Raw genomic sequence first — 26185 nt, 5'->3', positions numbered from 1 at the left:
GAGCATCTCTCATTGTTAGATATCCTCCCCTTAACCTGATGTCACATCCTGCTTCTGTTGCTTGGCCCAAACTGATAATGTTACTTTTAAAATCAGGGATGTAGTAAACATCTGTCATGACTCATAACTCACCATTCATGTCAACAAGCGAGATTGATCCTTTTCCTTTTATATCAACAAGATAGTCGTCTCCAAACCTTACCTTCCCGGTAACAGACTCATCCATCTTTTCAAAGTATCTTCTATCTCATGTCATGTGGTTACTGGCACCATTGTCAAGGTACCATATATTGTCCTCTCCCGTGTTGGTTTCAAACTTACTTGAAATGCATCGTTATTCATTAAGAAAAACAATCTCATGCATCATAAGTTCATCAGCCTCGTGTATTAGCATTATCTAGAACTTGAGCTTCTTGGAGCTTTAGTAAACGGTCAGGACAATCAAAAGCAAAATGACCTTGTTTGTTGCATTTGAAGCAGGTGATGCGAGAAGCGTCTCCTGGTCCATTATCGCGTCCTCTCCCTCGTCCTCTATAGAAACGGCCTCCTCGACATCTGTTTCGATAGTTGTTTGTATATTCTTGACTATTTTGGGTCTCCATGTTTGCATACTTTTGTGTCTCCATGTTTGCATACATTAGTTTAGATTGATCCTCTTGTACTTCGCCTGCATCAACGAAGATTTTTTCTTCATATGCTTTAAGCCGCCCTATAATGTCTTCAAAAGTGGTGGTGTTTAGGTCTAACACATGTTTAAAAGAAGCCACTATGTGGATGAACTTCTTGTGAGGAAGGCAGTTAAGAAACTTTTTAACCATCTTGGATTCTTCAATAGCTGCTCCGAGAGAGGCGGATTTTGAAGCTATCTCTGACATCTTTCCTGCGAACTCATCTATTTTCTCTGTATCTTTCATCTTCAGTCACTTAAAGTCAGCCATAAGTGTTTGTAGGTGTGCTTCTTTCACATGTTCTGCTCCCACATGTCTTGACTTGATGGCATCCCATATCTGTTTAGCCGTATCTAGATCACCAATTTGCATAACAAGGGCCTCAGATATAGACTGAAACAATAGAGCCATAGCCATATTATTTTTGTCTTCGTCGGTTAATTCTGTTTCAGGTTCGATGGCTTCCCAAACCTTGTGAACCTTTAAAGCAATCTTCATCTTTAACGCCCATACCGTGTAGTTTGTTGAATTGAGCATAGGACATTGGATGGTCGTAGATAGGGACAATTGCACCCTCAGACATCGCTCCATAGGATATCGTAACGCTCTGATACCAAATCTAGAAATCAAGAAAGAAGTTTTAACACAATCTCGAAGAAATCTCTTTTCTTACTTTAGGAAAAATAACTCAAAAACCTAAATTTCTCTCTTCTCTCAAATCTCAATAATAAGAAGTCACAACTTGACAACTCTATATATAAGGATCTCTCAACTCACCTTTCCTAATCTCTCTAGTAAGACCAATTCCTTATTTCTCATAACTTTCTAAACTACTAATCCTAATCTTTTTAGACTTGCTTGTGCGTCAAGCTTATCCCAACATTATTTATAACGCACCTGTTCATGAATGATGTCGTTATCATTCTAATAATCGCAAATGACCCAGATTGCATGAATATGTAAACACTCGATCAAACAAATACATTACGGTTGACTATCGGTGAATTAAATAAATCTAGTTTTGCTCTTATACCAAATATAAATTCAGATTTCTATATTTATGAAATCTATATATATCCCAAAGATCATCTAGATTTGATCTAATTCAACCATGAACACTTTATTAGAGAAGAAGAAAACACTAACCTTGATCTATTGCTTGATTATGCTTGATGATGGATCCAAGTCTTCCGTAATTGATTTTCTCTTCCCTTACTCTTTATTGCTTTCACGTGATCTTTGATGAAGAAGATCATTCATCTCTCTTTCTGGTGTGTATTTGGTGTGGTAGTGTTTCTCACATTATGTGAACACAACCGTTGCAGTAATGATTCAACAGCCACACATATATACATGTATATACAGTCACCTTTGAAGAGCTGTCCTGGTTTGTAATAGCACCCCTTCATAATGATAGACATAAATATATTACTCATATAATATAATTAAGAGAAGGGAAAAGAGTTATCAATACACCAAAATTCTAATACATTAATCGAAACCGATTCATCACGGTGTCGTCTTTAATATTAGAATCCACAATGTTAAATATAAACTTGAATTTTATTATTAAACCGAAAGACAAATAGGTCATATAAAATATAAAATATTTTTGCATAAGTAGCTCTACAAAGAATAGACTTGTTAGGTGAATTTTAAAGAAGTAAAATTTTCATGTAGAAAAGTTGAGAAAGCAATAAGTATAAGGGTGAAAAATACGGCAAACCAAAGAACATGTATTGAACCCAAGTTACAGAGTCATTCATGCACGCTCCAAGTCGAGATGATGGACGAGCTGAGATTTGAGTTTTGATTTTATACCGTAAAAAACTACATAAAAATACAAACTCGATATTATTTTTACTCGATATTATTTTTATACTATTGAAACATTGTGTTTTTATTTTCCGTATGGTTTATGAGTGACATTACTTTTTGGCACGTCGTCGATATACTCAAAGGGTTATATTGTAGGTGACTTTTGAGGTTGTAATACTGACCTACATTTTTGTAGAGTCATATGGTGTAGTTGCAAATTTTATATTTTGGATGGTTTTGTTCTGGAAAAAAGATAGTCAGCTACACAAACTATATCAGAATACATGACCACACATGTCAATTTTGGAAATGTATATTCAACTATACAAAGTATATGTATTACGTGATCACATATATCAACTATATGATATCATGTGCTCAACATCACAACCATCTTATTTCGGTACACTATTCATCAGAATGCGGTGTTGACCAGTATTGACCGGCGTTGACCGATGTTGACCAATAAAAATATGCATTTTTTTTTTGTTTTTAGTATTACAAACCAAAATAAAAAAAATTAATTGAATTATTTAAGAATCATTTATGGTGTTTTATAATTAAAAATATATATGGATCCAAAATAAAGATATATTATATATATATTCCATTCATTTAGTCTTATAAGAGTTCCTTTTTTTCAATTTCAAAACTTAAGTAAAATTGAAATAAAAATCATTCATAAGATATGAAAATTTAAATTCAAACCAGATAATCTTGTTGTAATAAATCAAATAAGAAAACGAATTATTTTAACATTATTAATTTAAAACATCAACTTCTTACTTAAATTATCTAAATAGAAAATTAATATTATTTAATATTCTCAACCACAAAAAATATTTCTACAACAAAAATACTTAGAACCAAACCCAATAGATATCAAAATCATTAGAACTATTGAAATTTTTTATAATTAAATTTTATTAAGAATTATTATAATATCTGAAAAAATATTAAGGCTTTTTCATTTCACTTTTATTAAGTTTTGCAATAGAAAATATAGTGTATATATGTTAATTCATCCAGTCTTATAATAGTTAATTTTTTCTATTGCAATTAAAAACATCAACTTATTATTTGATTTATTTAAATACATTTTTCATTTAATAAAGAAATATATTTGATTGTAAACAACAAAAACACACAATATTTATTTTTAATATATAGAAGATAGAAGATCCAAAAAATTGATTTTGCAAAACAATATATTTGACTGTAAAAAAGTTGACTATTTGTTTAGCTTCAAAATAAAAATTACTAATTATAAGAATGTATACATTAAAAATGTAAACAAAATATTTAGTTATATAATATAGAATATGTCTTAATTTTAAAAAAAAACTATAACTATTTCATATAGCAATTTATTTTTTTTGGTTTTTAATAGTATACATAAAAAAAAAATTGGAATATTTTTTTGGTCAATTTTGGTCAACGCCGGATCAGTCAACTGGTGTATCGGAATTGTATGTTTATGGTGTTAACCACATGACGTCATATAGTTTATGCATGTAGTCTTGCAATACATCTATATTGTGTAGTTGAGAGTGCAATATTATACTTGGCATGTGTGACTATGCATTCTCGCATACTTCATATAGCTAACTGATGACACGAGGATTTTCAATCCTCTGCTCTACCAACTGAGCTATCCCGGCGAAGGATCATCCTCGTTTTACGAATGGTGACGCAAGGATTTAAAGTCCCCCGCAATTATCATCTCCATAGACCAAGAACTACGAGATCACCCCTTTCATAATGATTTGGTCAATCATGAATAATTGAGTTCTGAGATCCCATAAATAAAATTGAAATTTATCATAATTTATGCAGAGATAACAAAAAAAAATCTTTTTTTTATTAAAAGTTATTTTTTATTATTAAATGTTCCAAGAGTAAGACTATGATTAAATTTACTGAATATTGAATTTGGGCTCCTATTTATAAGGAACTAAAGAAATTGAGTTTTCTATGTATACATAGTGTATTGAATCCGCCGGGACTGATGGGGCTTGAACCCACAGCTTCCGCCTTGACAGGACGGTGCTCTGACCAATTGAACTACAATCTCACTTTTACACATTTGTATGAAGAAAAAGATTTGTCCAAATCTGCGGTAGAGTTTGTAAGACCACGATTGATCCTGAAAGGAATGAATGGAAAAAATAGCATTATTTTCTGGACAAAACAAATAAAATATCCCGACATAGTGGCATCTTGATACAGCCAGGAAGAGGAAAGAAAAACTCGAAAGAATCCAAAAATTTTAAAAATTGGATTTATGTCCAACTGATCACACCAACCAAGAAAAAGTTTTTTGTTTTGGTGCGGCCCGTAGCCACCTATGAGATGCTCACGATTTGGATAGTCATAGCAGTGATTTGAATCTTTTTTTTTCACAAAAACCTTTAATTTATTATGTTTTAGGATTGACCACTTACTTTAATGGGCTGGGCCTTAAAGAAAAAAGGCCAACATAAAAGGTTACAACTTAGAAAACTCTTCAAAGGTGCATTTTCGTTATTAAGACGTGAAATTCAAAAACCGGGAAGGCAAGGCACGGCGGGAGCTCCGGGACCTTGTCAGCGATGACGGTGGCTCATTCACACCGGTTCTCGACGGCGAGTAACCCCTTTAACATAAGCTTGCTTTCAAAACAACTACTTCAGCTAGGAAGAACCAACAACAATTCCGTAACATTTCCAGAGATCAGCCATCAAAGAGAGTTTCTAGTGTCTTCACTCATCTCGAACCTCGATGATTGCATCAATCTCAATCAAATCAAGCAAATCCACGGTCATGTTATCCGTAAAGGTCTCGATCAAAGCTGTTACATTCTCACCAAGCTAATTCGCACGTTAACAAAGCTCGGTGTTCCCATGGATCCGTATCCTCGCCGCGTAATCGAGCCTGTGCAGTTCCGGAACCCGTTTCTATGGACAGCAGTGATTCGTGGGTATGCGATTGAAGGTAAAATTGATGAAGCTGTTTCAATGTACGGATGTATGAGGAAAGAAGAGATCACGCCTGTTTCTTTCACTTTCTCTGCTCTTTTGAAAGCTTGTGGATCAATTGGAGATTTGGAATTGGGTCGTCAGTTTCACTCACAGACGTTTCGTCTTAGGGGGTTTTGTTTTGTTTACGTTGGGAATACGATGATTGATATGTATGTGAAGTGTGGCTCTCTTGATTGTGCGCGTAAGGTGTTTGATGAAATGCCTGAACGAGATGTGATATCGTGGACAGAGCTTATAGCTGCGTATACGAGAGTTGGGAATATGGAATCTGCTGTGGAATTGTTTGAAAGTTTGCCTACGAAGGATATGGTGGCTTGGACCGCTATGGTTACGGGATTTGCTCAGAATGCTAAGCCTCAAGAAGCTTTAGAGTACTTTGATAGAATGGAGAAATCAGGAGTTCGAGCTGATGAAGTTACTGTCGCTGGATTTATATCGGCTTGTGCACAGTTGGGAGCAAGTAAGTACGCTGACAGGGCTGTTCAAATCGCTCAGAAATCTGGTTATTCTCCTAGCGACCACGTTGTTATTGGGTCTGCGTTGATCGATATGTACTCAAAATGCGGAAATGTAGAAGAGGCGGTAAATGTGTTTGTGTCGATGAACAACAAAAACGTTTTCTCTTATAGTTCGATGATCCTTGGTCTAGCTATGCACGGGCGGGCTCAAGAGGCTTTAGATTTGTTTCATTACATGGTAACGCAGACCGCGATTAAACCAAACACGGTTACATTTGTTGGTGCGCTTACGGCTTGCAGCCACTCGGGACTCGCTCACCAAGGACGTCAAGTGTTTGCTTCTATGTATCAAACATTCGGTGTTGAACCTACGCAGGATCACTATACTTGTATGGTCGATCTTCTTGGCCGTGCAGGGCGGTTACAAGAAGCCCTTGAGCTGATTAAAAGTATGTCTGTTGAGCCACACGGAGGTGTATGGGGTGCATTGCTCGGTGCCTGCAGGATTCACAACGATCCAGACATAGCAGAGATTGCTGCAGAACATTTGTTTGAATTGGAACCGGACATTATCGGAAACTATATATTGCTCTCCAACGTCTATGCGTCAGCTGGAGACTGGGGCGGAGTTTTGAGAGTGCGGAAACTGATTAAAGAAAAGGGTTTGAAGAAGACACCCGCGGTTAGTTGGGTTGTAGATAAGAATGGTCAGATGCATAAGTTTTTCCCGGGAAACCTGAACCATCCGATGTCAAATAAGATTCAAGAAAAGTTAGAAGAGCTAGTAGAAAGATTAACGGTATTAGGGTATCAACCGGATTTAAGCTCTGTGCCCTACGACGTGAGTGACAATGCGAAGAGGTTGATACTGATACAGCACACCGAGAAGCTGGCTTTAGCATTCTGTTTACTCACTACAAGCAGAGATTCTACAATAAAGGTAATGAAGAATTTGAGGATGTGCCAAGATTGTCACACATTTATGCGTTTGGCGTCAGAGGTTACAGGGCGGGTGATTATTATGAGGGACAACATGAGGTTCCACCATTTTAGGAGTGGAGCTTGTTCTTGTGGTGATTTTTGGTGAGAATCAAGGTTGTACACAGACCGAGTTAAATCTTCGAGGAGATTTTTTCTTGAGAATCGACTTGGGAAAATTGGAGAACTGGATATAGTTTTGCTAGACAGTCAAAAGATTCGTCGAAGAATTTTGAACAACATCTCCTGAAGACGTTGAGAGTCTTAACAGAAACGCCATGGATCTGAACCTGATCATAGTTATACAACGTATTGTTATGTGAAATTTGATTTTATTTGGTTCTTAATACTCATCTTTTATTTGAGATACATTTTTAGCTTGTAGAATGTAAAAAGTAAAATTATTGTCTGAAGTCTCAAGTCTGAAAACGTCTTCGTTGTAACTCATTTTTCACGTGGACAACTTTGATCAATAATACAAACGTGTTTCTATCATCGCTATCATAACAACTGTAAAAGTTTGGTAATATAAATGAAGATTTTTTTTGGAACGATGGTCCACACTCCACACAAAGATGGTATATTCGGGGACGGCGAGAGCATCGAAACTTCGTCGTAGGTGTGCACCACCGTTTTGTTTTGTCTTTTACTCGCCCAGAGATAAATGCGTGCCGTTTTCTGAAACAGCAAACAACGGAACGTGTCATCTGAATCAATCTAAACTGCATCACGAGGAGCCGATTTCTACGGAAGTCAACAAAACGCACCGTCGCTGCAGATCACTACCTCCTTTTCCTCCTTAACGAAAACATTGAACAGAGCTGAGAACAAAAAAGTCACGAAAAAAGCAAAAGAATTCTCAAAACTCCTAAGAGAAAAGGAAAAAAAAAAAAAAAAAAAATCGAGCTCCTGGGTGATCGATAAGGTAACGTTTCGTTCAATCTTATATATAAGAATTTGGAAGGTTTGCGTTTGAATTTTTTTTTGCTTCTTCAAGCTTGTTTGTTTAGCGAGATGGAATAAAACAATTGAGGTTTCTCCTGATCTCGATGTGTTGAATTGAATCAGATTTGAGTTGAGATCTTGAGAGATTTGTGGTGTTTGAAATTTTGATTCGATCTTCCTTCCTAATTGGGGGAAACTGTTATTGTTTTCCTCTATGTGGGTTTTGGCTTCTTCAACAATGGGGTTTATTGTTTGCCCACCCGACCCGAGTTCACTTATATTGTAGAATGATAGTAATTTGGAATTAGGAAGTGGTTTTGTTGTTACTACGTTTATGTTCAATGTGCTTTTGATTTAGATTTACAAATGTCATCCCTTAATGTGAAGTATTGCTTAACCATTCATATTTGGCAGTTGATTGGTGGTAAACTTCAATCATCGTTTTCTGAGGTTAAGGATGGAATGAATATTAGAAGAGTTTTTCTTTAACAATGAAGCGTTTTGTTTACATTAACGATGATGAAGCTTCGAAGGAGCTTTGTTGTGATAACCGCATATCTAACAGAAAGTATACCTTGTGGAATTTTCTTCCCAAGAACTTGTGGGAGCAATTCAGGTATTGGTTCTCATGTTCTATAACACTATCATCATTTTTATTAAGTTTCGACTTCTCTGATCAAGGTATGTTCTATCTTCTTCTTTTTCAGCCGGTTCATGAACCAGTATTTTCTGTTGATTGCGTGCCTTCAGCTATGGTCGCTTATCACCCCTGTAAATCCTGCTAGTACCTGGGGTCCTTTAATATTCATATTTGCTGTCTCTGCTTCCAAAGAAGCTTGGGATGATTATCACAGGTTTCTATCAGATAAGAAAGCAAATGAGAAAGAAGTTTGGATCGTGAAACAGGGGATCAAGAAGCATGTATGAATCACTTCTGCGAGAATTTTTCCTTTGCGATTGATTTTTTTAGGTGATATTTTGGGTTAACTGTACTAGTATATTGCTTGTAGATTCAAGCGCAGGACATTCAGGTTGGCAATATTGTCTGGTTGCGTGAGAATGATGAAGTTCCTTGTGATCTAGTTTTGCTTGGTACCTCTGATCCACAAGGTGTTTGCTATGTAGAGGTAGACTTCTTGTTCATGCACCTATATGATTTATGCTACAATTTAGTTTCAAGGTTGATGCTGGTAGCTTTTCTTGAGTACTTCCAAATGTGCTAAAAAGTTAATTAATACATGCAGACTTCTGCTTTAGATGGTGAGACTGATCTCAAAACAAGAGTTATACCCTCAGCATGTGTGGGAATTGATTTAGAATTGTTACACAAGATGAAAGTAAGTAAGACTTCTTAAATAATCAGGTCGTTCCTGGCTGTCCATGTTGTTTCCTATAAACGAATTTTATATTAAGCTGTCTATGTTTTCAGGGTGTGATTGAATGTCCTATTCCAGATAAGGATATTCGAAGATTTGACGCAAACATGCGCTTATTTCCACCATTTCTTGACAATGACGTCTGTTCTTTAACCATAAAAAACACTCTTCTTCAGTCCTGTTACTTGAGAAATACAGAGTGGGCTTGTGGAGTATCTGTTTATACAGGTAACGTTTTCTTATAAAATCGTTTTTTTCTTGTGGACCATGCATTCTCAATATCTCTGGTCAGTTGTATGATTGTAGTTGATCTTGACAAAGGGGGTTCAATGATTTTTCATACTTCTATAGGCAACCAAACTAAGCTTGGTATGAGTAGGGGTATAGCTGAGCCGAAGCTTACTGCTATGGATGCAATGATTGATAAACTGACAGGAGCGATATTCGTTTTCCAAATTGTTGTTGTTATGGTCCTGGGTGTAGCTGGAAATGTTTGGAAAGATACAGAAGCAAGGAAGGTTTGATTCCTACCTAATCCTCATATAATGTCATGTCGATAATAAATCTTTTACCCTTGATTTTGTATGCTTGGGGCAGTTCTGAGCTATACGAACTTGGTTTTTTTTTTTTCAGCAATGGTATGTGCAGTATCCAGAGGAAGCCCCGTGGTATGAGCTTCTTGTAATCCCTTTGCGGTTTGAGCTCCTATGTTCCATCATGATACCCATCTCCATTAAGGTAGTTTAGACTTCCTTGCTATACTATGTGGAACTTCTGGTAGCTCCCTTGCTAGCTCTAGACTGACATAAAGAATGCATAAATCAGCTTCTTGGCATGTGAAATAGATATTGGATCGAAAATCAGGGCTGATCATATTTTATGGAACAACATCTTGATTCTTGAAGATAACGAAATTATGATAAATTATCATGCCTGTTTCTGCTAAGCATGCTAAGCATGCTAAGCATCTTATCGATGTAATGTGGCAGGTGTCTCTAGATTTGGTTAAGGGTCTTTATGCAAAATTTATAGAATGGGATGTGGAGATGATAGATCAAGAGACTGGTACAGCATCTTATGCAGCAAAGTAAGTTTAGGATAGAGTCATACTACCTAAGACTCACCTGCATTGAACACGTTAGTTTCATAATCTTCTGTTGCATTATGTGGCTTTTTGTGCATGACAGCACAGCAATAAGCGAGGACCTTGGGCAAGTAGAGTACATTTTGACTGACAAAACTGGGACCCTGACTGACAACAAGATGATATTTAGAAGATGCTGTATTGGTGGCATATTTTATGGGAATGAGAATGGAGATGCTTTAAAAGGTTTCAGACTTTGTTTTCTAGTGTATTATGTTCTCACTTTTATGCTTCCCCAAATTTGTGTCGATCATACTAATTTATACATTATTTGAAACATGTGCATCAGCGAGTATGCATCAAAGGAGTATTCTTTCTTACTTATTTTTGATTTATCTTTCTGATCAGATGCACAACTTCTTAATGCCATCAACAGTGGCTCTACAGATGTTATCCGATTTCTTACAGTTATGGCCATCTGCAACACAGTTATACCTGTGCAGGGGTAAATTTTAACTTCTTGAAATCTTCACAATATCTGTTTTTGGAAAAAAGGGAACTTCATAGATCGTTTCAAGCTCTGCAAATATATTCCATTTGTCTAGAACTTTCATTTAGTTATGATTTTTTGGGTTTCTATCTGACAGCAAAGCTGGAGATGTTGTTTACAAGGCCCAATCACAGGATGAGGACGCTCTTGTAGTTGCTGCTGCAAAGTTGCATATGGTCTTTGTCGGCAAAAATGCCAATCTTCTAGGTAATAGTCATCTGATTTCAGTGTTGCTCTCCATGGAATATCCGAATATGTACCTAAAAAGTAGTTATCATTTGTCTTTCCTCCTCTATATTAAACGCAGAAATCAGATTTAATGGTTCGATAATTCGCTATGAGGTACTGGAGATTCTTGAATTCACTTCAGATCGAAAAAGAATGTCAGTGGTAGTGAAAGATTGTCAGAATGGGAAAATTATACTTCTGTCAAAAGGTGCAGATGAAGCAATCCTTCCCTATGCATGTGCTGGTAAGTTGACGTATCTCTTATCAATATGTGACGAGTACATAGTATTCAATTGAATGTGCTCAGAGCTGATGGCCGTTTATTCTCCTCTATGCTTTTAGGTCAACAAACCCGAACTATTGGTGACGCCGTAGAGCACTATTCCCAGCTGGGGCTTCGAACATTGTGTTTAGCTTGGCGTGAACTGGAAGAGGATGAGTATCTAGAGTGGTCAGTGAAGTTTAAAGAGGCTAGTAGTCTTCTGGTTGATAGGGAGGTAATTGAAACAATTCTCTTTCTGTTGATATTTTGACCTACAACTTAACTGGCTAAGTTGATGCACTTGATTGCCTCAAAATGATATGTTTCTCATGTCACAGTGGAGAATTGCTGAGGTCTGTCAAAGGTTAGAACATGATCTTTATATTCTAGGGGTCACTGCAATAGAAGACCGCTTGCAGGTAAAAGTTTAAATGTCCAGGACATAGTGAGGTTCACAGTGTAATATTATGTAGCATCCTAAATAGGAGAGGACTGTCTTATATATATTTTTGCCTTATTTACTTAGGATGGTGTACCAGAGACAATCGAGACACTTAGAAAAGCGGGCATAAACTTTTGGATGCTGACCGGAGATAAGCAGAATACAGCTATACAGATTGCTCTTTCATGTAATTTTATCTCCCCAGGTAAGTTGGGATCATTTCCTCTTTTTTTGCTATTTGTGTTAGAAAGATTTGCCTATTGCTACTTATCATGCTTTTCTACCATAATCATGTTTATATCAGAGCCTAAAGGTCAACTTCTGATGATTGATGGAAAAACTGAAGAAGATGTTTCTCGAAGTTTGGAGAGGGTTTTGCTTACAATGCGGGTTACAGCTTCAGAACCCAAGGTAAAATTTTGAACTTTTGCATCCTTGGAACAATTTCCTGTCACCTGTATCAGAGAATAATTATATGGATCGTACAGGACGTGGCATTTGTCATTGATGGCTGGGCTCTAGAAATTGCTTTGAAACACCATCGCAAGGATTTTGTTGAATTAGCTATACTTTCTAGGACAGCCATATGTTGTCGCGTAACGCCTTCACAAAAAGCCCAGGTAACCCACCCAACGTTAGGTGCTATTGTCTCTAATTACATTTATTTAAGTATTCACTATTTTCCAAGTGGCCTTTAAATGCTCATCTTATTTGATGTTTTAGTTTAAATTTTTCTCTCGACTTTGCAGTTAGTTGAAATCTTAAAATCCTGCGATTATCGAACCCTTGCAATTGGTGACGGTGGGAATGATGTAAGAATGATACAGCAAGCTGATATTGGGGTCGGCATCAGCGGAAGAGAAGGGCTGCAGGCAGCAAGAGCTGCAGATTACAGTATTGGAAGTAAGAGCATTAGCAAGATACAATTTTTCCTTAATATTAGCTTGAAGATATGTATCATGTACATATTTTCCATATACCTTTATATCCATGCTTCTCGATTGTTTTGCATGGATTCATTGTTTTAGCCAGTTAAAACAGTTTCTGATTGGTTTTTGATGGATTCTTTAATCGCAGGATTCAGGTTTCTCAAAAGACTGATTCTTGTTCATGGGAGGTATTCATATAACCGGACAGCATTTTTGTCCCAGTATTCCTTCTACAAATCATTGCTAATATGCTTCATCCAGATTTTGTAAGTTTATTATCTCAGATGTGTTGTCAGTAAATACATTCCAGGTTGTTCCTAAAATACTGACAACAGAATCTACGTAGCTTCTCGTTTATTTCAGGCGTTTCGGGAACCAGTCTTTTTAATTCAGTGAGCTTGATGGCTTATAACGTTTTCTACACCAGTGTTCCTGTTCTTGTTAGCGTAATTGATAAAGATCTTAGTGAAGCATCAGTGATGCAACACCCTCAAATTTTGTTCTACTGCCAAGCTGGAAGGTATGCTTGATCAATCGTGTCTAAATCTTGTTTTACTATTTCTGAAGGTAACTGTTCGTACGTTCATGCATATTTGTTAACTTCATCTTATTTTTGAACTACTCAGGCTTCTAAACCCAAGCACATTTGCGGGGTGGTTTGGCCGATCCCTTTTTCACGTGAGTATTGTCATCACAAATCTACTTAATTGAGTTTATTTTCTTCACTACTTCAAAACTCTACATCACTAATTAATACAGTATAGTACAAATTATGCAAGCTCCACATACCTAGTTGAAATGCTTATAGTACCTGTTTTTTCTTCTTCCTCCTTTTTGTTCATCTTCCCTTGTATAAATATGAATTCTGAAATTTATCTGCAGGCAATTGTTGTGTTTGTAATAACCATACACGCATATGCGTATGAAAAAAGTGAAATGGAGGAGATTGGAATGGTAGCTCTCTCTGGATGTATATGGCTTCAAGCTTTTGTTGTGGCTCAAGAAACCAAGTACAGCTCCCTTTTCCTTGTGGCTACTCACATATAGACGCATACATCACATTTAAATGTGCATGTTCGCAATACAAACACCCATGCTCAGTGCTTATTCTCTCTCTTTCTTTTTGTTCGTTGCAGTTCCTTTACGGTGTTGCAACACCTTTCCATTTGGGGAAATCTGGTTGGTTTCTATGTCATAAACTTTCTCTTCAGCGCCATACCATCGTCGGGAATGTACACAATCATGTTCCGCCTCTGTTCTCAACCTTCTTACTGGATAACGATGTTTGTGAGTATCAATCATAGTCATCTCCTAGCACCTGTGTATAAGTCTTCTTTACAAAACACCAAAGAAGAATAAAACTTCGTCTCTTTTTCTTGTGCAGCTAATTGTTGGAGCAGGCATGGGTCCAATTTTCGCATTGAAGTACTTCCGCTATACATACAGACCAAGCAAGATCAATATACTCCAGCAAGCTGAACGAACAGGCGGTCCAATACTGACTCTAGGAAACATTGAAACGCAACCAAGGACCATCGAGAAGGACGTATCTCCACTATCCATCATTCAGCCCAAGAGCAGAAGCCCGGTCTATGAGCCTCTGTTGTCAGATTCTCCAAACGCAACACGGCGCTCATTTGGCCCTGGAACTCCGTTCGAGTTTTTCCAGTCACAATCAAGACTATCATCATCCTCTGGTTATAGCAGAAACTGCAAAGACAACTAAAAAATCACTGAATTTGTTTTCCTTCAATTTTTACTGTTCCGTGACCTTTGTGACTCTTCTGATCTCAATGGTAAACGCAGTCCAAGTCGCGGGCATTAACCAGAATTGGTAAAGCACAAAAAGAAAGAAACAGTTGTATATAAGAAGACTACTTTACTGAAAAAAAAAAAAAAAAGACTACTTTACTGGGTCTGGCAGATATTGACTAAGTCTTTGATTTAAACAGCCAAGAAAACACTTTGTCTTGTCTGCAAAATAGATCTTACTTTATTGATTTATTAGAATTATGCGAGGGAAAACCAAATGGGATTCCTCTGCCATAGTTTCTGAAGAGAACAAATGAATACTTATTATATATATGTATAATAAACTCAAGTATTACAATCTCGATCTACGTATAAACCTCGTCCCCGGTTTCCGCCTAGACCGCCTGGTTTCCAACAACTTTACATCCCAATCCTCGACATTCTTCGGAATGTAAACATCAAATAAGATTTGGCCAAGAACACCATTGGGTTTAACTGTGTCATCATCAGTTTGAGTACTGGACAAACAAATCATATCTTGTTTGTGTACATCTTGCACAGACCCTCCGTTGCCCACGTAGTAACCTACAGTGCTAGGCACGAAGAAATGATCGGTTGTGACAAGTGGAGTTCCGTTGAAGCTTCGGTTAAGACCAGAGGTTGATTGCCCCAAGCTTTGAATTGGCTCTGTTATCTCATCATCACATTTAGTTTCTTTCATAGCTTCTTCTCTGTCAAGTCTTCTTGCCTTCTGCAAATATACCAACGCTGCTTTTGACAAGAACTGGGATACAGCAGCTTTATAGTCAACCTGGTTATAACGATAATGACCTGAAAAGCATTATGTATTGATTAAGGTTCCGACCATAAAGAACTAATTTTGGAGATAAAAACATCAGTAAGTGTTAGTCTATACTTACCACAATGAGGGGAATCATTCCATTTTACAAGTTTTACATTTCCTCCTAGTTCTTGGAGACGTGTAGCGAAATTGTGTATAGTTTGATAAGGAGCGAGATCATCGTTTTCAGAGCATAGAATGAGATAAGGTACTTTCATATTCTGCAGCAAATGAACGAACATAAAAGAAAGAATGCAAATGAGATGAGAGGTAAAACCAAAATCAAAGTTAAAGAACTCTTTCACCATTTCATAGTATGTTAAAAAAAAAAGGCTCTTACTATAGTAGAGTAAAGAGTCTGCCAGTACTCGGCTCGCTGTGATTCAAACCTGCTGAGGAAAACATAATCGAGACTCGAAGCAAGACCATTCGCTGCCCATACAAACGGTTTAGGTGGATTAGACATTTTGAGGGTAGATGGATGAACCGCTAATCGAGCTCCCAAGTCGCTAGTGAAATCCACAGGACATGAGTCATAGATAAACCCTGAGATGCAGTTTCTAACCAATCTACAATCATCCTGATATGAACCAAAAACCCATTAACCTAAGATTCATCTAGAGATGTAACAAGAATGAAAAAAACAACAATGGCATACCTGATTTAGTCCAGTTTCACATATTCCTTCAAGTATCTGCAAAAAGAAGGATCTTGGTTATGTACTCAACTTCCATTCTCTAAAGACATCAAAATGTTGAGTAAAATGGTGTAAAAAACAAAAACCTTACTTGAAGAACTTTATACATACAAGCATTAGGACCACCTGAGAAAGAAGCAAAAACTAAAGGAACTGGCTTTGCTTTGAGCTCCTACAATAACATCATCAAAACCAAGAACTAAAATAAGCTTCTGATGAGATCAATTAGATCAACCAAAAACAATCAAAGTTTCAACCTTTTTCTACCTTCACAACCTCAGACACAACATTAGAAGCTAAATCCGCAGCTTTTTCTGGAAGAAACCTAATACACGAAATCAAGATTGAATCAAGGATCAATCTCAATTATGAAATTTAATGGAGAAATTGAAAACAGAGAGAGAGAGAGAGAGGTAAAGAGATCGAACATGTTGAGAAATTGAGAATGGCAAACGAGAGAATCGCAAAGAAGAGAAGAGTAGAGATCGACATGGTTCTTGAGATTGCGTTCTTCACTAGACATCCAAGCGAATACCACAACGATCGCTTCGCTTTCTCCTCCTTCTCCGTTGTTGTTGTTGTTCCTCTTTCGCCAGTAGTAGTTTCCTCCAACTCCCCACATCTTCTCTGTAAACTAATTAGGGTTCTTTTCTTTTTTTTCTTCTGGAGGAGAAGAAGATGATGTTTCAACTGAGGTTTGACATAAGAAATGGAAGGCACAAGCCTCGAGCACAGAGACGTAGAGGAGGAACAAGATAGACCAGATCACTATCGTTATGTTTTGCCTTAATTATTATTATTATTATTATTAAGAAATCTTTACTTTTAACAAGTTTAACCAATCAGAAACAATATTGCATGATATAAAATATTAAACTAATCTAAAAGTTGCATACAAACTTAAAATCATCTTATATTATGAAACAAAAAACTTCTCTAAAACATCTTATATTTTGAAACGGAGGGAGTATAATTAATTCAGAATTTTATTTTAGCTTATAATATATTATTTACATTAGAACGTTTGTGGTTTAAAAGTATTAAATAATAGAAAAACTAATTTTTTGGTAAAAAATAATAGGAAAACTCTAATACCTAAATAAATTATATTAGAGGTTTTTTTCCAGATAAATTCAAAATCAAATTACAAAGTTATTATAAGCGTGGAAAAAAAACACAATTTAGTTTAATATTTTTAACAATTTCTTAATGCCATATTATATAATTAAATCCATATAGTACTAAGGTTTTTCTTAATTTTTTCAATCATTTTCTTATATTATAAATATATAAAAATTATTCAAAACAATTACATTCTTTCAAAATAAACAAAAAGAATAAATCACCATAGAAGAAACTACAACTTATTTGCTATTTCCAAGAAAACTTCAAGAAACAACTATGCATTAAAATGAGCACAATGAAAGACTTAATTTATGAATTTAGAATTAGATTAGGAGGTGTATTCAATCTAATATTCCATCTGATTTGATTTTTCATGAGATTTTAAATAATTTTGATGATTTTAGGGAACTTGATATGATTTATTGTAAAAAAATTTCAAATCCCACCTAAGACCATGAAATTTGGATTTATGTATTTTTAACTCAAGAAATCCTCTCAAATACTCCAAAATCCCTAAATATCATTAAAATTCAAATCCACTAACTGTTTGAATAATAATAGATTTTAAAGTAAATTTTTAAATCATCAGTTCAATAACAGTAGATTTTAAAGTAGATTTTTAAATCATCTATATTAACATTTTTGGAGTACATTTTGGTTTATGCCCTTTAAGTTTTAATTATTTATTTTTTTTACAACATTAACCCCTAAAACAATTCCATAAATAACATTGCTGAGAAACTCAAATACTAAACTTTACCAACATTTGTTACATTTATCGCCATAAAATCTTAACAAGATATATACATTCCGATTTTTCCAAAAACAACTCTACCCATTAAAGTTTTAACCCATTAAATCTCCAAAACTATTTTTATGGATGCTAAAATCTCTCAAATTTAAATGATATACAACAGATTTTCCATAACAAAAGTTTACAATATCCATAATTATATTAACATTAATAAATTTCCTAAACCGAAAATCCAATTATAAAATGTCACATTAAATATGTTGAAGACCCCCATATAATTTGGTTTATTTTTAATTTTTTGAGAAATTACCAAAAAACTTGAAATTCTATTAATTATTATAAACTATATATTGACATGGAAAAATTATAAACTGTATAAATATGCTAATTTGATAAAACAATTAACATAATTAAACTTGATAAAAAAAACTTATATTGATTTTTTTTTACGCAAAAATTTATTTTGATTTTGGTGAGACGGGTTGGCATTAATCTTATATAGGGAGTTAAGTGAAATTGTTTTTTTTAAACACTTTTAGATGTGTACAAGGGGATAAATGTATTATTAGACTATACATATACCACACGGGTTAAAACCTTGAATACACTACAAAAATCCTATACTTTGAATATCAAGTACCTGTAAAATTTTCTATTTTTTAACTCAATAAAACAATAATAAAATAACAAATAAATACAATATAAATTTTAAATTTTTAAAATTAAAAATATTGTCCCACGGTGTACCGCGGGTTAAATCCTAGTAATTTCAATAATAGTAGATTTTAATAGACTTTTAAAAAATCTATGATTGAATAACTTATAATTTGTAAATTTTACATAAATCACTTAAAATGTTAAGTTGAATACACCTCCTTTTGAACAACATTTAAAGCCAAAATTGTAATTAACTTTGTGATTTTGTGCACCAAAATAACCAAAAATGTGATAAAGTGTAAAGACATCGTATGGTAAGATAAGATACAGTACTTTATTTCCTCAATCTTACTATGACAAACCCCCATAATATATTTTTAGTTAATCTTGTTGATAGTGTACTTACAACCAAACTTTCTATATAAGACGAATATTAAGTATGACCATAAGGATTAACAGTTATATATATATATATATATATATATATATATATATATATATATATATATATATATTCTATCCTAAATATAAAAACAATAAAATTAGACAGATTTTTGATAGACTCTTTTATATACCTCGTCAAAAATTTCAGCAAATGTGGTTTGATATTAATTTTCTAATGGGTGTATTAACATATATATTCTAACATAAATCCAATGTAGTTTTGAAAGATATATGTTATGTCAAAATTTTGTCTTTAAATGTAGACGAAGATTTGACGAACTTACTATGAAATCCATATTGTTTAAATTTTTATCCATTTCCAACAAATCTCATTTTACTGAAATAACCATATTTTATTTTAATGTGATGGATGCACTAAACACCATTTGATTTGGATATTGTTTAAGTGTATGTACTACTTTGTTCCTTATAAATTGATGGTTTACAGTTCTCACACATTTTTAAAATTAATTAATAGGAGTATTTAATTATACATTATATTATTTTCCAATACAAAACTACACTTTCCTATAATGCTATATATAACAATTAACCAATAACAATTTAGTAAATTAATCAGATTTATCAGTTAATATATTTTGGAATTGACAAAACAAACTTGGCACACCAATAGTCTCATAATAAACTTGTCTAGCAAGTTGAAAAACGGTTCATCAACGTCCATGGACGCTCTAACGATGATGCTGGTATCTGCGTCGCAGATCATGACTACCAAACTTGTTACCAAATTGCGTCTATGATTGGGGTAAGATTTTTTGCCTAATTTAACTGAAACCTTATTTAAGTGTCGATCTCCGTTGATTATGGGGATAACGGGATCTTTGTTTGGGTGGGTAGACGCGCATTGCTTCGTTTATTGGCATATCTATCTAGGATTTTCAGTAATAATATAGGAATTCTGTTTATATTTGAAGCTAATTGAAGAGAATTTATGATTTATGATTTATGATTTTTTTGGGAATATGCGTTTCCGGATATGGTATATAATCAAGCACCCATTTTGTTTGTTTCACCCTTTTTGTAGGAGGAGATCCGCAGAGAAGAAGAGCGAACGACAACAATGTTGTTGTTCAGATCCAGGAAGAAGCAACGACCAAGGTTTACCAGGAGATTTCTTTGATGTGCTCATGAGTCTAGCTGATGACATTTTTGGTCACGAAGTTGGTGGTGTTAATCTTGGACTGGGAATGTATCATTTAGCGTAACATTCATAAATGGCATTTGAAGGGCCAACATGATACTTTTTAAATAAAAATACAAATTTCAAGAAATATCAAACAGAATTACTGACTTAAACAATAAAAAGTATTAGCTCACACATTTTTAAAAATTATTAATAGGAGTATTTAATTATATATTATATTATTTTCCAATACAAAAACACACTTTCCTATAATGCTATATATAACAACTAACCAATAACAATTTAGTAAATTAGTCAGATTGATCAATTAATATATTTTGAAATAGACAAAATGACAAAATGACCATTATAAACTTTTTTTTTATTTAATCTTCAAAGGAAACAGATTTTGTGAAAAAGAAACGGGTCATAGACATATGCAAACCACAAACTAACGATATAATTAAAAGGGGCATTCTCAAAAATACCCCTTTTTGCTTGCCCAATTTTTTAAATACCTCTCCTTTATACCCATTTTTTTAAATACCTCTCTTTGTTAACCATTTTTAAAACTACCTCTTTTTATGTACAAAATGATCAAATTACCATTTTTTTGAGTGATAGCAAGAATGTACAGTCACCAAAATCAACAAAAATTTACCGCCAAAATCGGAAAAAATCCCGCCAAAATTACAAAATTGGATTTTCCCGTCAAAAGTTTTGAAATTTATACATTTAAATAAACATATAAAAACCTTGTAAACGCTTTTAAAAACTTTTTAAAAAACTTTTTAAAAAACTTTTAAAAACCTTATAAATACCTTGTAAACGCTTGTACAAGGTTTTTAATAAGTGTTTAAAAAGTTTTCAAAAGATTTTTATAAGACATTTACAAAGTTTTTACAAGGTTTTGCAAGGTTTTTATAAGGTTTTTAAATCGTATAAAACCTTATAAAAATCTTATAAAAGCCTTGTAATTTTTTTTTGCGAGAAATTTTTTTTGTCAAAATTTTTTTTCGAAATTTTTTTTGGCGGAAAAATTTGTCTTTTATTTTATTGATTAAAATATTTTTCATATAAGGGTAAAATAGTCATTAAAAATTAAAAAAATGCAAAAATGAAAATAACCAAAAAAGATGGCATTTTATAAATATAATATATTAAAAAGTGTATTTCTAACAAATTCTCTAATTACAAAGCAATTAATAATAAAAGAAAATCATATTTGCACTTGATTATGAGCCATGTTGGTCCTTTAGAGTGCCATTTATGAATGTCACGCTAGATGATATCGCCTTAGTAACAAGATTGGCTGAAGTTGCCACTTCATGAAACTCACAAATCTCAAAACCTGTAATATCATTTTTGTGAAATTTTTTAAAAAATTCTAAAACATCAACTTATATAATTAAGAACAAAAGGAATATTTAGGTATGGATGTATTGGCTGAAAAAAAAAAGGTATGGATGTATTGGCTGAAAAAAAAAAGGTATGGATGTATTGATATTTGCTGATCTCATCCTAACGTTAGTAAAGTATTTCGCTTGGATCATGCATGCTACGAAATCATTTATGTTTTTGAGTGTGGACGAAGTGGCCTATATATTTGAAGAGCTGAAATGGTTATGAGTGTAGGTGATGAAAAAGTATAAGAAGCTTATAATAATCGAATTGGATTGTTAGTTTGTTTTGGCACAATGTTTCTAACTTTCTCTTTATATATATTTAACCGTATGGTTATCTAATTTATGTTGATGCATGTGCTCTATTTTTTGGTGTTTTAAAACTTAATTTCATAGTTAAATTGTGTGACTAAATACTAATTGTGTTGCGCGATATGGCATGAATTAGGTGTAAATAATCGTGAAAAATAAATTCATGTTTTCACCACAATTCAACTCCAAACAGTTGTGTTACCTTGCATTGTAAAGTTTTGCCTATGATTTGGGCTTTCTCGATCCAAGTGTCGACAAAAAAAAAAAAAAAAAAAAAAAAAAGAATGTATATGACGTTGAGGCAAAATCTCTTTATACTGCAATGTAATAAATGGAGACATGGGTGACATCCATGCAAAAAGTCTTAATGTAATTGGTATATTGTGGATGAAAAGATGCACTTATAAGTATAGGTTTTTACATCTCAACAAAGTAGAGGTGAGCAACGTACAGCTGTTGAGTATTAAGCTAATTATCAAATTATTTCGAATAATTAAGCAGACAAAGTTATTTTAGAGTAGGAACAGGATGAATAAAGGTTTCATGGTTTTGCAAACAGCACCACAAGAACCATGAAGCTAAATGCATTGGAATTTTCAAAAGCTGAAAAACTCCATGAACAAAACTCGACACTTGATGGATATCAAGAAAATATAAGATAACTGCACTTGGGTGGGAGTGGGACAGAGACATCAGACATATATCATATCAATACTCCATCAGATCGAAAAAGTTGTAACAACAATAGAACGACAATACTTTGTAGCTAAAGTCACAGTATAGTAAAAGGTGGAGATTAAATGCATAATTATAAAAAACAAACTTTCTCAATGTGTAAACAAAATTTCAGATCTACTAAAAGTCAATTCTAATATTTAAAAAAAAAAATTCTACACTCTTCTATCGCATTGTATTATGGGATTCATCTACCGTGGTCCTCACTCTCACTGTCTCACAGAGTCATATCTCGAAGAGTGAACACTCCATTAGATCGAAAAAGTTGTAACCACAAGAGAACGACAAGACTTGTACCCAAAATCACATATGTTAAGCTCCGATCATAGGAAGTAGAGTTCGAGGACGCAAGCCCTTATATGATAATAGGTGGAGATGAAATACATATATGTAAAAAAATTTCAGATGTACAAAAAGTCAATTCTAATATATGTTAGATTCTCTCTCTCTCTCTCTCTCTCTCTCTCTCTCTCTCTCTCTCTCTCTCTCTCTCTCTCTCTCTCTCTCTCTCTCTCTCTCTCTCTCTCTCTCTCTCTTCGCATTGTATTATTCATCTACCGTGGTCCTCACTCTCACATCTCAAAGAGTGAACACTCCAAAAGAAAAATCAAGATAAAGATGGGAAGTTAAGTACATGCATGCACCAAACTCTTCAACAAGAAGTTAAATGGTTAGAGTTCCATGTATCATAATATTTAAATCCAAGCTTATTAGGGTCCATTTTTATGGTGTTATTGGCCCACAGTCCTTTCTCCAAAAACATATGTAAATGATCATCTAATGTATGATAGTGAATATGTCTCCAAGGAGACATCTAAAGGACTTACCGACCCATGGAGATGAGAATGGGAACTAAGTATTGGTGGGTCATGCGGTCCACGTGACACCTACACACCCCGACACACTTAACTTTTGTACATTTGCTACTATGTTTATCTATTTATGTATATACATGATGCACATGATCACATGTGTAAGTATGTATAAATTGTGTATTATATCGTATCTATATGAGTAATGAACACCTCTACGCATGTACAGCTGTCGTTCAGATAAGTATGTCTCCTAGGAAACAAAGTGCTCTCGGACTGGGGGAAATATATCATCATTTTTTATACTCTAAGTGTCAAAATATTTAAGATTTTGCAGTGAATGGCGAGAATAGTATATTTGCTCCACAATCAACCAACGAAACCTAACAATAACGTTATTCTCCACTATATAAACTCGACTCGAGCGACATCTAATGTTACAATTACAATGTTAGGGCTCAATACTTGCTTAATTACCTTTGACATAGAGCATATATGTAAAGAATAAATTCTTATAACAATGTCTGTGGACAATTTATGAAAAGCATTAGACATATATAATTACAAAGTTTTTTATTAAACAGAATATTTTGAAGTAAACATTACATAGGAGTTCGATCCCAAATATAGAAGATATTACAAGTTCCAAGAGATCAATTATAGCAATAGAAGTTACTATTTAACAAATAATAACTCAGAAGAAAGTACTGTAATATTTTTAAAGCACGACATAGTACAGACTCTTAATTAGCTCACATGAAAAAAATCGTAAAACTTAACAAATATTTCATAAACAATGTACCACGACGGAACTCCGCCGCCGTATAATTCCTGCCGTCGGGAAAGAACTCCGACGGTTCACCGTTAACGTCACATTGTTCATGTCAAAAGATCGTTCACCCATCCGAGATCAAGATCACCACTAGAACCAACTTCAAAGCTATTCTTATCCCTAGCTTTCGCCGCCGTGAAAAGGCCACCGCGTGGTGTGAATTCATCGCTGAAGAAGCTCGATGACGGCTGGCTATGGAGGTAACTTGGAGTAGAAGAAGGTGAAAGAGCAAATTGTAAAGGACTGCCTTGATGCAATTGGAGATCTCTATCTCCGACATCAAGCCACGGCGGAATACGGTTCTGGTGGTGGTTGCCTAGATTCGCTGAGGCGATCATCGCCGCCGTGGAAACTGGCATGGTAACCGGAGACGACGAGGAAGCCGCCAGTGCTTCCGTGAGACTAAAGGAATCTAAAGAACTAATCAACTCGTTTAGCACGGCGGTGCGGCGTCGGCTCAGCCGTGAAAACGCAGCGGCTTTATCAGCCGGAGACAACGGTGGAGACGAAGACGGTGATCTTGACAACCCCAAAAGAGTGCTCGTCGGAGAGTGTGAACAAAACAAGCAACACCGGTTATTTTTATTACTTAACACCGACGCGGGAGATGACGACGCCGATCCGCCGCAACCGCCGGAGATATAATTCTCCGGCGAAGACGGCGGAAGAATTCTAAGCTGACGTGGAGAATGAGCAAAGAAACATACTTTTCTCTTACAATGCTTACCGTCTTTACAAGCTTCCGTACGGTAACGACTAGGGTGAAGCCAACACTCAAAAACACCATGCGCAAAGCCGCATTGGTCACCACGGCTACAATCACCGCCGCCTTGGCGACTATACTCAGGGCATACTTCGCCGATGTAGTGAAACCGGCGAGGGTCACGACGACGAGCCTTCTCACCAGGATGAGAGAAAGGACAGTCAGTCCAATCATGGCTACGGCTACGTGTGCACCGTCGGATCTTGAATTCGTACATCCGGAAATGGTCCCCGGCGTAAGGATCTTCCGAGTCAGAGTCGTAAGAATAGTCACTTTGGTCTTTATAGTCCCGAAGAGGACTTGAAACCGACGAAGGAGACTTGGAGGAGGAGAGAAGCTTTCTCGGCGGGATATCCACCGTTGGTCTATTGATGTGGCCGACGTCCATGTCTACGTGGCGAAAGATGAGAGATTGAGAGATATATATATACTTCGTTTGTGAACTAGTTTTGGGTTTTGAAAGAGAGATAAGTGTGGGATAAAATGAAAGATGCCTAATTGTCTATATATATATACGAGATATGGAGTGGTTATTAGAGAATAGAGATGAGGCCAAGAAAAGTTAAAGGCGTTTTATATTAGTTGTTGACAAACAAAATATCAAGACCTTGGACGTGGTTATATTCGGCTTTATAGGATATTTTGCTTAATAACACCATGATTAAAAAACTATAATTAATCTATGGTAAAATTAAAAAATTATAACTTTAAATATACAAAAATATATTTAATAGTTAATATATATATATATATATATATCTATAAGTTGTTTTATATAAAAACATGAGACAAACCTAATTTTAAAACTAAAGTGTTATTAATAATTAATTAAAAGTCAATCCAACCTATAAAAAAGACTTCATAATTTAAAGAGTCAAAAATATCAACAACATTAAAATCTGCCTAAAATTTTGTAACACATTTTATAAAGTAAAAAAAAAAACAAATCTTCTTAAACATCCTATAATATATATAGAACCACAAAGAGATTATAATATATACTAGAAAAGAAAAACATAATGATTATTAATTTTATATATTTATAATTCAATGCACCTCATTAATTAGTTTTAGTTCATATATTTACATTCTCTTTTAATCATATATATAGTCTGAAAATTTTGTTAACATTCTAAACTGAAATGTTTAGTAGTAG

General features: G+C 34.6%; 3 protein-coding genes and 1 pseudogene across 10 annotated transcripts; 2 read left to right on the top strand and 2 right to left on the bottom strand.

Annotated features, from left to right (window-relative positions):
• The first annotated feature begins 5000 nt into the window (after window positions 1–5000).
• Window positions 5001–7437, top strand: LOC104760520 (pentatricopeptide repeat-containing protein At5g44230 pseudogene; annotated as a pseudogene). The gene has a single exon (XR_015589424.1). The product of XR_015589424.1 is annotated as a pentatricopeptide repeat-containing protein At5g44230 pseudogene (transcript).
• A 13-nt stretch (window positions 7438–7450) lies between these two features.
• Window positions 7451–14669, top strand: LOC104760519 (phospholipid-transporting ATPase 2). 2 transcript variants are annotated; one of them, XM_010483461.3, is made up of 25 exons: window positions 7451–7867; window positions 8302–8503; window positions 8595–8808; window positions 8898–9014; window positions 9132–9224; window positions 9317–9491; window positions 9615–9781; window positions 9897–10001; window positions 10253–10350; window positions 10451–10593; window positions 10756–10852; window positions 10995–11104; window positions 11205–11369; window positions 11468–11622; window positions 11726–11806; window positions 11914–12034; window positions 12134–12240; window positions 12318–12449; window positions 12579–12732; window positions 12907–13024; window positions 13105–13278; window positions 13385–13436; window positions 13641–13768; window positions 13895–14045; window positions 14143–14669. In XM_010483461.3, the coding sequence occupies exons 2-25, from the start codon at window positions 8379–8381 to the stop codon at window positions 14482–14484; spliced, it is 3324 nt and encodes a 1107-aa protein (XP_010481763.1). In that variant the 5' UTR covers window positions 7451–7867; window positions 8302–8378; the 3' UTR covers window positions 14485–14669. The 2 variants fall into 2 exon arrangements, with proteins under 2 accessions (XP_010481763.1, XP_087356318.1); XM_087500192.1 differs by having other exon boundaries at window positions 7498–7867; window positions 10456–10593.
• Window positions 14670–14728: 59 nt separating this feature from the next.
• On the bottom strand, window positions 14729–16848 carry LOC104760518 (uncharacterized). Of its 6 annotated transcripts, none has more exons than XR_015589425.1 (7): window positions 16477–16846; window positions 16316–16373; window positions 16140–16220; window positions 16010–16045; window positions 15741–15931; window positions 15431–15572; window positions 14729–15341 (listed from the first exon to the last, which is right to left on the bottom strand). XR_015589425.1 is itself a non-coding variant. In XM_087500193.1 (7 exons), exons 1-7 carry the CDS (start codon window positions 16668–16670, stop codon window positions 14863–14865), a joined length of 1230 nt encoding a protein of 409 aa, XP_087356319.1. In that variant the 5' UTR covers window positions 16671–16848; the 3' UTR covers window positions 14729–14862. The 6 variants fall into 6 exon arrangements, 4 of the variants coding, with proteins under 4 accessions (XP_087356319.1, XP_087356321.1, XP_087356320.1 ...); XR_015589426.1 differs by having other exon boundaries at window positions 14729–15253; window positions 15468–15572; XM_087500193.1 differs by having other exon boundaries at window positions 15692–15931; window positions 16477–16848.
• A 7140-nt stretch (window positions 16849–23988) lies between these two features.
• Window positions 23989–25594, bottom strand: LOC104760517 (zinc finger CCCH domain-containing protein 61). Its single transcript, XM_010483459.3, has one exon. The coding sequence runs from the start codon at window positions 25415–25417 to the stop codon at window positions 24314–24316; it is 1104 nt and encodes a 367-aa protein (XP_010481761.1). The 5' UTR covers window positions 25418–25594; the 3' UTR covers window positions 23989–24313.
• Between the last annotated feature and the right edge of the window lie 591 nt (window positions 25595–26185).

This window comes from Camelina sativa, chromosome 18 (assembly GCF_030686135.1).
Source record: "Camelina sativa cultivar CO46 ecotype springtype chromosome 18, ASM3068613v1".
NCBI classification, from domain to species: Eukaryota; Viridiplantae; Streptophyta; class Magnoliopsida; order Brassicales; family Brassicaceae; genus Camelina; species Camelina sativa.
This window is presented reverse-complemented; position numbering and strand designations above follow the sequence as displayed.

Excerpts from the sequence above, each read along its gene's own strand:
- LOC104760519 (XM_010483461.3), top strand. The coding sequence starts at position 8,379 with ATGAAGCGTTTTGTTTACATTAACGATGATGAAGCTTCGAAGGAGCTT. Across the intron at positions 9,225-9,316 it reads AATTGTTACACAAGATGAAA|GGTGTGATTGAATGTCCTAT; the intron begins GTAAGTAAGACT and ends CTATGTTTTCAG. Across the intron at positions 10,853-10,994 it reads ACAGTTATACCTGTGCAGGG|CAAAGCTGGAGATGTTGTTT; the intron begins GTAAATTTTAAC and ends TCTATCTGACAG.
- LOC104760517 (XM_010483459.3), bottom strand. The coding sequence starts at position 25,417 with ATGGACGTCGGCCACATCAATAGACCAACGGTGGATATCCCGCCGAGA.
- LOC104760518 (XM_087500193.1), bottom strand. The coding sequence starts at position 16,670 with ATGTGGGGAGTTGGAGGAAACTACTACTGGCGAAAGAGGAACAACAAC. Across the intron at positions 16,374-16,476 it reads CATTCTCAATTTCTCAACAT|GTTTCTTCCAGAAAAAGCTG; the intron begins GTTCGATCTCTT and ends TTCGTGTATTAG. Across the intron at positions 16,046-16,139 it reads GTATGTATAAAGTTCTTCAA|ATACTTGAAGGAATATGTGA; the intron begins GTAAGGTTTTTG and ends TTCTTTTTGCAG.